General features: G+C 43.6%; 1 protein-coding gene and 1 pseudogene across 3 annotated transcripts in view; one reads left to right on the top strand and one right to left on the bottom strand.

Moving 5' to 3' along the window:
* Positions 1-2,408: 2,408 nt before the first annotated feature.
* LOC113890460 lies at positions 2,409-2,885 on the bottom strand (annotated as a pseudogene).
* A 9,116-nt stretch (positions 2,886-12,001) lies between these two features.
* Positions 12,002-12,904, top strand: part of PIP5K1A (phosphatidylinositol-4-phosphate 5-kinase type 1 alpha) — a 39,279-nt gene continuing 38,376 nt past the window's right edge. The window contains exons 1-2 of one of the 3 annotated variants that reach the window (XM_027533842.1): positions 12,002-12,070; positions 12,164-12,562. In XM_027533842.1, the coding sequence (XP_027389643.1) occupies positions 12,481-12,562 (82 nt within the window). In that variant the 5' untranslated portion in view covers positions 12,002-12,070; positions 12,164-12,480. Of the gene's footprint in view, positions 12,563-12,904 lie in introns of all 3 variants that reach the window. The other 2 variants (XM_027533851.1, XM_027533865.1) reach the window with 2 other exon arrangements.

Below are 12,904 nucleotides of genomic sequence, written 5' to 3'. Positions count from 1 at the left end.
TTTTCAGCTGTCAAGCGTACAAGGTGAAGAAAAAATTTAGTTGGATGGGGGTTGCATCTGGAAAACAAATTCCTTAAACTCCACATACACGTTTCAAAACTGCTGGGTCCCAAGTCCATCTATGAACTCCCAGGCTGCCAGTATCATGTGCAGCATACTAAAGCTATACTATCTGAATAGCTTATTAATTCTGCATAAATCAGGTCAATCAATGTGTCAACCTGTAACAGACAGCACACTTTTAACTGAACATGCAAAATATTCACTCTCTTGAACTTTACATCATCATTTGATGTCAAACAATGAGGCAAATCCCAACAGTATATACAAAAAACTGCTTTGCATTTACCAAAGATTGTTTCCCATACTGATTAATCTGGACAGCTAAATGCTCAAAATTCTCCAAGCCAGGCTTCAGCAATACGTGAACCATGAACTTCCAGGTGTTCAAGCTGGTTTTAGAAAAGGCAGAGGAACCAGAGATCAAATGGCTAACATCCACTGGATCATCAAAAAAGCAGGAGAGTTCCAGAAAAAACATCTATTTCTGCTTTATTGACTATGTCAAAGCCTTTGACTGTGTGGATCATAATAAACTGTGGAAAATTCTGAAAGAGATGGGAATACCAGACCACCTGACCTGCCTCTTGAGAAACCTGTATGCAGGTCAGGAAGCAACAGTTAGAACTGGACATGGAACAACAGACTGGTTCCAAACAGGAAAAGGAGTTCATCAAGGCTGTATATTGTCACCCTGCTTATTTAACTTATATGCAGAGTACATCATGAGAAACGCTGGGCTGGAAGAAGTACAAGCTGGAAATCAAGATTGCCAGGAGATATATCAATAACCTCAGATATGCAGCTGACACCACTCTTATGGCAGAATGTGAAGAACAACTAAAGAGCCTTGTGAAAGAGGAGAGTGAAAAAGTTGGCTTAAAGCTCAACATTCAGAAAACTAAGATCATAGCACCCGGTCCCATCACTTCATGGCAAATAAATGGGGAAACAGTGGAAACAGTGGCTGACCTTTTGTTTTTGGGGGCTCCAAAATCACTGCAGATGGAGACTGCAGCCATGAAATTAAAAGACGCTTATTCCTTGGAAGGAAAGTTATGACCAACCTAGACAGCATATTAAAAAGCAGAGACATTACTTTGTCAACAGAGGTCCATCTAGTCCAGGCTACGGTTTTTCCAGTAGTCATGTATGGATGTGAGAGTTGGACTATAAAGAAAGCTGAGCACCAAAGAATTGATGCTTTTGAATTGTGGTGTTGGAGAAGACTCTTGAGAGTCCCTTGGACTGCAAGGAGATCCAACCAGTCCACCCTAAAGATCAGCCCTGAGTGTTCGTTGGAAGGACTGATGTTGAAGCTGAAGCTCCAGTACTTTGGCCACCTGATGCAAAGACTGACTCATTTGAAAAGACCCTGATGCTGGGAAAGATTGAGGGCAGGAGGAGAAGGGGACGACAGAGGATGAGATGGTTGGGTGGCATCACTGACTCAATGGACATGGGTTTGGGTAGACTCCAGCTGTTGGTGATGGACAGGGAGGCCTGGTGTGCTGCAGTTCATGGGGTAGCAAAGAGTCAGACATGACTGAGTGACTGAACCGAACTACACTCATTGGTTTATGCAACTTCATTGAAAAAAATAAATCAATTACTAGCAGAGTTATTAGTTGATCACTCATCCATTGACAACTTGCACCATTTATTCAGTACTATATTAAACAGTGTATTGGAAGACAGATTAACTCCAAGTTAGAGTTCCAAGCCTCCTAACAATTTAAATGAAAATTTAAAAATCTTTGAGACCGTATTTTCGAATACAAAGTGTGTTTGACTTCCTATTTCCATTCTCTGTAGAACAAGAACAGGTCATTCCTTTATTGACATGCATAAAATACATCACATTTTCTGTTCTGCTGATGCTATAAATTCAATAAATTCTCCAGCCACATCAGTTATGAGCATAAAGTATATCATGTAACTTCAAATCTCTAACAGTGGAATGCTTAAACAAGGATGGATGCTGCTAGAATAATGCTGCTTCCTTTGATGTGACAACTCAGCATCCATCTCCCTCCCTCTCAAGATGATTCTTCAGCATGTTTGAGCAGTGAGGAAAGGTTTTAGTCTTATAACCAAGTTAGAGTGAACACATTGGCCACATATTACACATGCTACATTTTTTAAAAATATTCTGAATCTTGCACAACTATTCTCTTATAACTACTTTACAGTTTCTAAAAGCAGTTATTGTCCAAAGCTGGAAGAACTTAAGTCTTCTCACATGAGCATGTGAATGGAGGGAGGTAAACAAAAAACATGAGGTCTGATACGGGAGCAGCCCGGTAAGAAAATCAGAAAAGCAACACTAATTTAAAGTTTATCCCAGCTATAATACAGGTTATTCTGTCTTTAAGGTAGAATCACATGGCATACTTCTGAGTCCATTCCCGAGATATTCTGTTGTACTTATCTCTGTCTGTTTTATAGATCCATGCAGTCTCTGGCACTAAGGGGTCACCTGGGTTTGGATCACATAGCAGTGAACAAATGGATAAAAGAACTTTAGAAACAGTTAAAGCAGGAGACCACTGTGATCTTAGAATATTGAGACAAATGCTGCCATTACTGTTAATATTTGGATCATAAATTCTTGTTGTAAATACAACCTTAGGTGGTTTGAAGGGGTAGTCTGTAGGAAAATGAATTATCAAGAAGAATACACCATCTTGATATGGGCTGTTATTAGGTCCCATAATTGTGACTTGCCAATGAAACATATCATCCCCAACTGGACTTGCAGAACATTGTGCTGGAGGGTCACGGGCCAAATCACTAAGTTCTTTATTAGTGTGTTTCAGCACCATAGTCTGTGCTTTTTGTCTGGCTCCTCACTATCTTGATGTGTGCTGGAAGGTCCGGCCAAAACTCTTGATTATCCCAGTGACTGGGAAGGATTGTCTATTTATCTCACACCAGCTCTGCCAGACACAGGCTCTTGGTATCGAGGAGGTGGATCTCGCGAGAACCTCGAGGCTGGTTTCTTCAGCACTCAGCCTTCTTTACGGTCCAACTCTCACGTCCATACATGACTACTGAAAAAAACATAGCTTTGACTAGACAGATCTTTGTCGGCAAAGTGATGTCTCTGTTTTTTAATATTGTCTAGGTTTAGCACAATTGCACTCATCTCACATGCTAGTAAAGTAATGCTCAAAATTCTCCAAGCCAGGCTTCAGCAATATGTGAACCATGAACTTCCTGATGTTCAAGCTGGTTTTAGAAAAGGCAGAGGAACCAGAGATCAAATTGCCAACATCTGCTGGATCATGGAAAAAGCAAGAGAGTTCCAGAAAAACATCTATTTCTGCTTTACTGACTATGCCAAAGCCTGTGACTGTGTGGATCACAATAAACTGTGGAAAATTCTGAAAGAGATGGGAATACCAGACCACCTGATCTGCCTCTTGAGAAATCTGTATGCAGGTCAGAAAGCAACAGTTAGAACTGGACATGGAACAACAGACTGGTTCCAAATAGGAAAAGGAGTTCATCAAGGCTGTATATTGTCACCCTGCTTATTTAACTTATATGCAGAGTACATCATGAGAAACGCTGGACTGGAAGAAACACAAGTTTGGAATCAAGATTGCCAGGAGAAATATCAATAACCTCAGATATGTAGATGACACCACCCTTATGGCAGAAAGTGAAGAGGAACTAAAAAGCCTCTTGATGAAAGTGAAAGTGGAAAGTGAAAAAGTTGGCTTAAAGCTCAACATTCAGAAAACTAAGATCATGGCATCCGGTCCCATCACTTCATGGCAAATAGATGGGGAAACAGTGGAAACAGTGTCAGACTTTATTTTTTTGGGTTCCAAAATCACTGCAGATGGTGACTGCAGCCATGAAATTAAAAGGCGCTTACTCCTTGGAAGGAAAGTTATGACCAACCTCGATAGCATATTCAAAAGCAGACATTACTTTGCCAACAAAGGTTCGTCTAGTCAAGGCTATGGTTTTTCCTGTGGTCATGTATGGATGTGAGAGTTGGACTGTGAAGAAGGCTGAGTGCCGAAGAATTGATGCTTTTGAACTGTGGTGTTGGAGAAGACTCTTGAGAGTCCCTTGGACTGCAAGGAGATCCAACCAGTCCATTCTGAAGGAGATCAGCCCTGGGATTTCTTTGGAAGGAATGATGCTAAAGCTGAAACTCCAGTACTTTGGCCACCTGATGCAAAGAGTTGACTTATTGGAAAAGACTCTGATGCTGCGAGGGATTGAGGGCAGGAGGAGAAGAGGACGACAGAGGATGAGATGGCTGGATGGCATCACTGACTCGATGGCCGTAAGTCTGGGTGAACTCTGGGAGTTGGTGATGGACAGGGAGGCCTGGCGTGCTGCGATTCATGGGGTCGCAAAGAGTTGGACACAACTGAGCGACTGAACTGAACTGAGCATAGCTTTTCTTCCAAGGAACAAGCATCTTTTAGTTTCATGGCTACAGTCACCAGCCACAGTGATTTTGGAGCCCAATAAAATAGTCTGTTACTGCTTCTCTAACGGAGCAGGATGAGCACAGCCCTTAGCAGGTAGAATTGCTGTGCCTCATTACTCTGCACCTTGCAGGCAACAGGTCCTGTTCAGCTATTGGTCAGCGCTGCAGTGGGTCCTGCCCACTGGTAACTGTCAACAGGGGACCACTGGGGAAACGATTCAGTCAACAATCCATGGGGTGGTGGTCATGAGATGGAGAGTGAGGTAAAAGGCAGATGCAGGCCTTCTCCTGGAGGCCCCCCAGCTTACCCAGCCTTGGGCCAGCAGGTGAGCTGGAGGGCCCAGGGAGCAGACAAGGGAGCCCAGGGACTATGTCCTGCAGAGCTCCAGAGCCCTCACTAAGGCCCTCCACTAGCTGGGGCCCAGACTTGAGAAGCAGTGAACCTCTTCCCCATCCCTGCCTCTGTGACCCACTAGCAGTGGCCGTCTGTATGAGTCACAGTCTGTGAGACCTGGTCTTCCCATTTGGATGGTCTGAGGAGACTGAGGGCCACTTGGGTTGGATGCCTGGCTCCCTCAGGGATGACAGCTGGGCAGGATATGGGAACCTGGCCCTGAAGGAGCTGCCAACTGAGATCTGCCTCCTCTTAGCCAGGACTGGGACCTTGGAGGGTAAAAGTTGTGCCTTGGGACTTTGCCCTTTCTGGTCAAGACAGAGAATAATATTCATCTGGTAGAGATTTTCAGGAACATCATTATCTGACCATGACCTGACCTTGAGAACAAAGGATCTGACACCCAGAAGTCTATAACAACTAACCACGCCGATCCCTCACCTTTTCCTTTTAAAGGGACTTGCCGGGGTACTCTTTCTGCCCCCTTCTGATGCCTATGTCAGAAGCTTTCTTTAACTCCTTTATACTTTAATAAAACTTTATTACACACACACACAAAAAAAAAAGAAAATAAAGTGAAAGTCACTCAGTCATGTCCGACTGTTTGCAGTCCATGGAGTTCTCCAGGCCAGAATACTGGAGTGGGTAGCCCTTCCCTCTCTAGGGGATCTTCCTAACCCAGGGATCAAACCCAGGTCTCTGGCACTGCAGGTGGTTTATTTACCAGCTGAGCCCCAAGGGAAGCCCTTTTTGGAAATAAGGTTGTTGCTAACCCTAGGACAAGCCCTTAATCCAATGTGACTAGGGTCCTCAAGTGAAGGGGAGAAGATGGCCATGTGGTGGTGGAAGCAAAGTGACACTCCAGCAACCTGAGGGGTACCAAGGAGTGCCGGCAAACACCAGAAGCTGGAAGAGGCAAGGAAGGAGTCCTCCCTACAGGTTGGAGTGTGGACCTGCCAACACTTTCATTTTGGACAACTGGCCTCCAGAACAAGGAGACAAAACATTCCTCTTGTTTTGAGCCTCCCAGTTTGTGACACTTTGTTACGGCAACTCTAAGAAACTAATAGAGTAACTGATGAAGTTTTACATTTTTTAGATTATTTTATTTATTTTATTTTAGCTTTGGCTGTGCTGGGTCTTCAATGCTGTGTGGGCTTTTCTCTAGTTGCGGAGGGTGGAGGCTAAAAAAGAAAAAAATAAAAAAATAAAGGGACTTGCCGACAGCTTTCAGTAATTTGGGGGTTCTAGGATATGAGCCACCCATCTTCTTGTATGAATCTGTAGTAAACCTTTCTCTCTTCCAAACTCTTATGTTTAGTATTTATGGGCCTCACTGTGCATCGGGTGCATGGACTTGTGATTTCAGTAACACTTCCACTTTTCCCTCTTCTACTTACCATATAGTGATGGGACTGGATGCCATGATTTTTGTTTTTTTTAATGTTGAGTTTTAAGCCAGCTTTTTACTCTTCTCTTTCACCCTCTGCAAGAGGCTCTTTAGTTTCTCTTCAGTTTCTGTCATTTAGAGTAGTATCATCTGCATATCTAAGGTTGCTGATATTTCTCCTGGCAGTCTTGATTCCAGCTTGTGATTCATCCAGCCTGGCATTTTGCATGATGTACTCTGCATATAAGTTAAATAGGCAGGGTGACAATATACAGCCTTGATATACTCCTTTCTCAATTTTGAACCAGTCTGTTGTTCCATGTCCAGTTCTAACTGTTGCTTCTTAACCTGCATACAAGTTTCTCAGGAGACAGGTAAGGTGGTCTGGTATTTCCATCTCTTTAAGAATTTTCCACAGTTGTGATCCACACAAAGGCTTTAGTGTAGTCAGTGAAGCAGAAGTAGATGTTTTTCTGAAATTCCCTTGCTTTCTCTATGATCCAGTGAATATTAGCGATTTGATCTCTGGTTCCTCTGCCTTTTCTAAACCTAGCTTATAGCTTATACATCTGGAAGTTCTTGGTTCATACTGCTGAAGCCTAACTTTAAGGATTTTGACAATGCTTTACTAGTATGTGAAATGAATGCAATTGCACGGAAGTTTGAAAATTCTTTGGCATTGCCCTTCTTTGGGATTGGAACGAAAACTGACCTTTTCCAGTCCTGTGGCCACTGCTGAATTTTTCAAGTTTGCGGACATAGTGAGTGCAGCATTTTCACAGCATTATCTTTTAGGATTTGAAATAGCTCAGTTGGAATTCCATCAACTCCACTAGCTTTGTTCATAGTAATGCTTCCTAAGTAATACTTTTGAATTGTGGTGCTGGAGAAGACTCTTGAGAGCCCCCTTGGACAGAAAGGAGATCAAACTAGTCAATCCTAAAGGAAATCAACCCAGAATATTCATTGGAAGGACTGATGCTGAAGCTGAAGCTCCAGTACTTTGACCACCTGAAGAGCTGATTCACTGGAAAAGACCCTGATGCTGGGAAAGACTGAGGGCAGGAGGAGAAGGGGGTGACAGAGGTTGGGATGGTTGGATGGCATCACCACTCAATGGACATGAGTTTGAGCAAACTCTGGGAGATAGTAAAGGACAGGCATGCTGTAGTCCATGGATTGCAAAGAGTTGGAAACAACTTAGTGACTGAAGGAAAACAACAGTGCTTCCCAAGGCCCACTTGACTTCACACTCCAGGATGTCTGACTCTAGGTGAGTGACCACACCATTGTAGTTATCCAGGTCATTAAGACCATTTTTTTTTTAAATGTGGACATTTACTACTTAAATCAACTCGTTTGATAAAAAACATTATATTTTAAGATAATACAAATACATATTAAACTAATTATAAATTGTGATTCTTTTGAGTGCAAACGAGTGGTTACCCAAAGAAGAAATAAAACCTCCTTGTGTGCTCAGTCGCTAAGTTGTGTTAGACTCTTTGTGACCCTCCAGACTGAAGCCTGCCAGCTTCTCTGCTGGGGATTTTCCAGGCTAGAATACTGGAGTGGGTTGCCATTTCCTTCTCCAAAGACTTTTTCTGTATAGTTCTTCTGTGTATTCTTGCCACCTTTTCCTAATCTCTTCTACCTTTGTTAGGTCCTTACCATTTCTATCCTTTATTGTGCCCAACCTTACATGAAATGTTTCTCTGATATCTCCAATTTTCTTGAAGAGCTCTGTAGTCTTTGCCATTCTATTGTTTTCCTCTATTTCTTTGAATTGATCACTTAAGAAGGCCTTCTTATCTGGCCTTGCTATTCTCTGGAATTCTGCATTTAGTTGGGTATATCTTTACTCTTTTCCCTTGCTTTTTGCTTCTCTCCTTTTTTCAGCTATTTGTAAAGCCTCCTCAGACAACCACTTTGCCTGCTTGCATTTCTTTTTCTTTGGGATGGTTTTGGTCACTGCCTCCTGTACAGTGTTGGTGCAACTGTTTATCACATTTGGCCGTTAATCAAAAGGTTGGTGGTTTGAGCACACCCAGGGACGACTGTCCTTGAGGCCTTTTTAAGAAACATTTCTCAAAACCCAGATTTTGTCACTCTTCCACTCAAAACTGTTGAATGACTCCCTGTTGACTATAGGATAAAGTCCAAAATCCTTGTGGCAGAATAGTAGTGTGATTAATTTAGAGTCAGCCAGACGTGAGTTTGCATTTGAGCTTCAATTCTAGCCATATGACTTTGGACAAGTTACTTTACCTCACAGAATTTTAGTTTTCTTATCTGTGAAGTGGGAGTGATAGGTATTAACCTAAGTATTAATCTACCCTTTAAGGTGGTTGAGAAGATTAAGAAATGTAATCCTTATAAACTGCTTAGCACAGTATTTAGTAAGCACATAGATGTTTAGTAAGTAATAATTATTAACACAGTCATATCCTTCGTAATTTAGCCTCTCCCTGCTTTTCATGGCCTCAACTCCTGCCACATCAACCTATTCTAGCATCATTTCCCTGACACCAATTCTCTGTAGTGCCTCTATGCTTTTCTTCTCCTTAAAAATCTGTTTATTGTCTATCTGACAAAATTCCAATTCTATAATACAGTGACGTCTTCTCACATACCCTTCCTCTCTTCCCAAAGTTTCTAGAACCATTGAGATCATGCCTCCTAGAACCTCGGGAATAGTTCCAATCTCAAATAGTTTGTGGTGTCAACAAGAATGTATCGAAATAAACCCATTTGCATTGACATGGATGGCCCTAGAGACTGTCATACAGAGTGAACTATGTCAGAAAGAGAAAGACAAATATTGTATATTGTTTATATGTGGAATCTAGAAAAATTATACAGATGAACTTATTTGCAAAGCAGAAAATGAGTCAAAGATGTAGAAAACAAACTTACAGTTACCATAAGGATAAGGAGGATGTGTGATGAATTGGGAGATTGGGACTGACATAGATACACTATTATACACAAAATGGGGGTTCCCAGGTGGCACAAGTGGTAAAGAGCCTGCCTGCTTGATGCAGGAAGTGTGAGATTTGGGTTTGATCCTTTGGTTGGGAAGATTGCCTGGAGGAGGGCATGGCAACTCACTCCAGTATTGTTGCTTAGAGAATCCCATGGACAGAGGAGCCTGGCAAACTACAGGCCATGGAGCCGCAAAGAGTGGGACATGACTGAAGAGACTCAGCATGCATACATAAAACAGGTAACTAATGAGAACTTACTGTGTAGCACAGGGAACTCTACTCAATGCTCTTTGATGGCCTAAATGAGAAAGAAATCTAAAAAAGAGTTGATATATGTATATCATTTTGCTGTACAGCAGAACTAACACACCATTGTAAAGCAACTATACTCCAATAAAAATTAGTTAAAAAAAAGAATGCATCTTCTCTTCCCCATTTTTATTCTGAAAATATGGTTTTCAAAACACAGCATTTGTGCATACTTTATGATGGCACCTATTATGTTTTAATGATTTCTGTGTCTGTCTCTCATTAGTCTGTGATCTTTTTGCAGGCAGAGACTTTATCATCTGTGTATGCCAGAATTTCCCATAGTTGAGGACATAGCTAATTCCATGAATTAATTAATGACTAATTGAGTGAATAAGGTATCATCATCTTATTTTGCCTCTGTGTTGAACTAGCCACTCCATTTTGACCTGAGGTACTGTTCTAAGGCATGAACGTCATGTTAGTAAGGCTGTGTGTGTCTTTGTGTGTGTCTGTGCATATACTTTGTCCTTCAAGTTCATATGTGGGGCCCTATTTTGAGATCACCAGATTGCCCCCCTCTTTCCAAAGTGTATATTGGTAAACTCCCTTTTCCATTTCCTCGGGGGCACCAGGCCAATGTGTCCTGCTTTGCTCCTGTTTCCACACACTGCCACATCACTAGAGTACTGCTATGCAAGGAATGTTAATGGGGAAGAGTGGCTCTGTGACTCAGAGGCCAGCCCAGGGATTCAGCTGTAGTGGAGGGAAGACAAGGTTTGGGGGAAAATACGAAAAACACTGTTGGCTTTATGCCTTGTGGCTCAGATGGACTGTTGGCTTTATGCCTGGTGGCTCAGATGGTAAAGAATCCGCCTGCAATGCAGGAGACCTGGGTTCTATCCCTGGGTTGGGAAGATTCCCTGGAGAAGGAAATGGCAACCCACTCCAGTATTCTTGCCTGGAGAATCCCATGGGCAGAGGAGTCTGGCAGGCTACAGTCCATGAGGTCGCATAGAGCCAGACGTGACTGAGTGACTAAGCACACATGTAGAAAACACTATTAACTCCACTTTTTGATTTTTGCCTTCATCCATTCGTATATTCAGTAGACATGTATTGGGCACCTACTCTGTGCCAGGCACTATTCTAGACGTTTGAGATATAAAAATGGATAAGAGGTAATCTTTGCCCTGAAATGTTCACAGTCTTTGAGGGAGAACAAGTAAACAGACCGACATAATACAAGATGGTAGGAGTAAATAGTGGCTATTTTCTGGTACATAAAGGAGAAACAAAGACCCCCAAGAAACTACAATACAGGGGTCTCTTGTTTCAGGAAGCTTGAAATCTAATTCATAGTTCAAATTCAAGGGAGGTGATCCCTCTCTTGACCTATGCCTTGATGAGTCAGGCTAAGAGGCAATCCAAGCATTTGAAGTTTGTCTACTTTCACTACCAAAAAGATGAATAACCCAGCAGGTGGCAGCAGGGAAACAATTATTTTACATCTTGATGAGGGAGGAGTAGAAAGCAGAGGTAAATGCTTGGGATTATGTTCTGGACGGTCAGGTACTAGGTTCCCTTTCAAAGACCCAGAAGACATTCGGATAGAGAATAACTAGGCCCATGTTGGGGGCTGCAATACCCAGGATTTTAACCCCATTCATTTTCATTTATTCATTCCACAAATAATTATTGAGCCCTTACTACGTACAGAGTTACATCATGGGAGGAGCTGGAGATACAAGAATAAAACAGTCCTTATTCTCTGGCAGTTTAGTCTGTTCAGAGATAGGTCTTCATATTTCCCATCAAGGTTCATAATCTCCAGGGTATTTTATTAAAACTGAGCGGGGTTAGTACGAAGATCAGACTAGAAAGGGGAATTTCTCTGAGTCTCAGTGACCTTTGGAGAGGTAACAGAGAGGCTAAGGGCTCGGATCACAGGAAGACTGTTGTTGTTTCTGATCGTCTTCCGTGGCCTTTTAGACAGGACTTCATTCGTTTGTTTATCAAATATTTACTCAGCTCCATCACTGTGCCCAGCACTGCGCTTGAGGCAAAGTGTGGATCTGTTTCGAATGTCATTCAAAGGAAGGCAAGACACGCACGCTTGTTAAATAAAACAAGGCAGTAAAGTCGGAAGAATACTTGGTGGCATGTGATGTTTTGTGATACTTAACTGTTTAATGTCTTTGACTACACACCAGCGCTTCAGTCGGGAGGTTTTCCTGGGCTGTGAATGCCAGCCCGGCATACTCTTTTCTAGAGCTCAGACTTCTCGATTTAGTCCCGTCTGAGACTCCCTTGTATTTTGACTCACCAAGCCACCGTAGACAGAGCCGCACTGTCTTCCTTCCTTGGATTTGCCAAGGCGCGAGGGACCTGTGTCATGTGACCAGACTCAGCCTCCTGATTGGCTCGCCTCCTCTCAGGGCCCCCCTCCTCCCCCATTGGATGGGGTGGCCGCTGAGAAGAAGGTTGGGCGCATGCGCGATGCCAGGATTTCCTTGGCCACCGGGAGCGAAGCGGTGGGGTTGGGCGATAAACAGGCTGTGGCTAGGGAGAAGGGGGAGGGGAGTTCGCTCCGCAGGGACTTCTCATTCCCCACCTTTTTCTTTTAGGTGTGGTTTGATCCAGACGCAGTTTCCCGGCAGCCGCTTGAGCTTACTGTGTTGTGAAAGGGGAAAGTAACTCCTGCGGAAAGAGCTTAAAGTTGCTAAAACGGTGCGAGACAAGAATTGTCCCCCATACCATCCTAATGGTTCCGCCCTGAGTTGGTCCCGGAGCCGGTGCGGCGTATCTGAGAGGCCCCGGAGGGGGCGGGGAGGTGGCTTGCAGAACGCGGGTTCTGTGAAGATACGTGGGGAAGATTCGACTCCGAGAAGAGGAAGAGCGCGATAGAAAAAGAGACGCCGCTGAGGGGGAGGGGGCTGCCAAGATGGCGTCTGCCTCCTCTGGGCCGTCGGCGGTAGGGTTTTCATCCGCGGATTCCAGCGTCCCTCCCTGCACCTCGGCCTCAGGTAATCAGGGCGTGGCGTGGGCTGGGGGCTGATGACTGTGCGATGGCAGGAAGAGCGAGACCCAGGAAGGGCACCTGTAGCTGAGCATGTTTGAGGCGTTGCCGGTAAGGAGGACCGAGAACTAGGGTTTCATGTAGCTTTCAGAGCAAGCAGAGGGAATGTGAGGAAAGGATGGATTTGATTGAGAAAAGGGAAGCTGTCAGAAACACTGGCTGTCTTCAAGGAGACCGAGTTGAGGACTTTGAAGGAGTAGGGTCAGAAAAGGATGGAGATTGACGGTGGGAGTAGGGAGGAAAGAGAAAGGGAATCGAAGGGAGGAGAGAAAGAGTAAATAGAGGCTTA

Source organism: Bos indicus x Bos taurus, chromosome 3 (assembly GCF_003369695.1).
Source record: "Bos indicus x Bos taurus breed Angus x Brahman F1 hybrid chromosome 3, Bos_hybrid_MaternalHap_v2.0, whole genome shotgun sequence".
In the NCBI taxonomy this organism is placed as follows: Eukaryota; Metazoa; Chordata; class Mammalia; order Artiodactyla; family Bovidae; genus Bos; species Bos indicus x Bos taurus.
The sequence above is the reverse complement of the archived record's forward strand: the minus strand, read 5'-3'. Positions and strand labels throughout refer to the sequence as shown.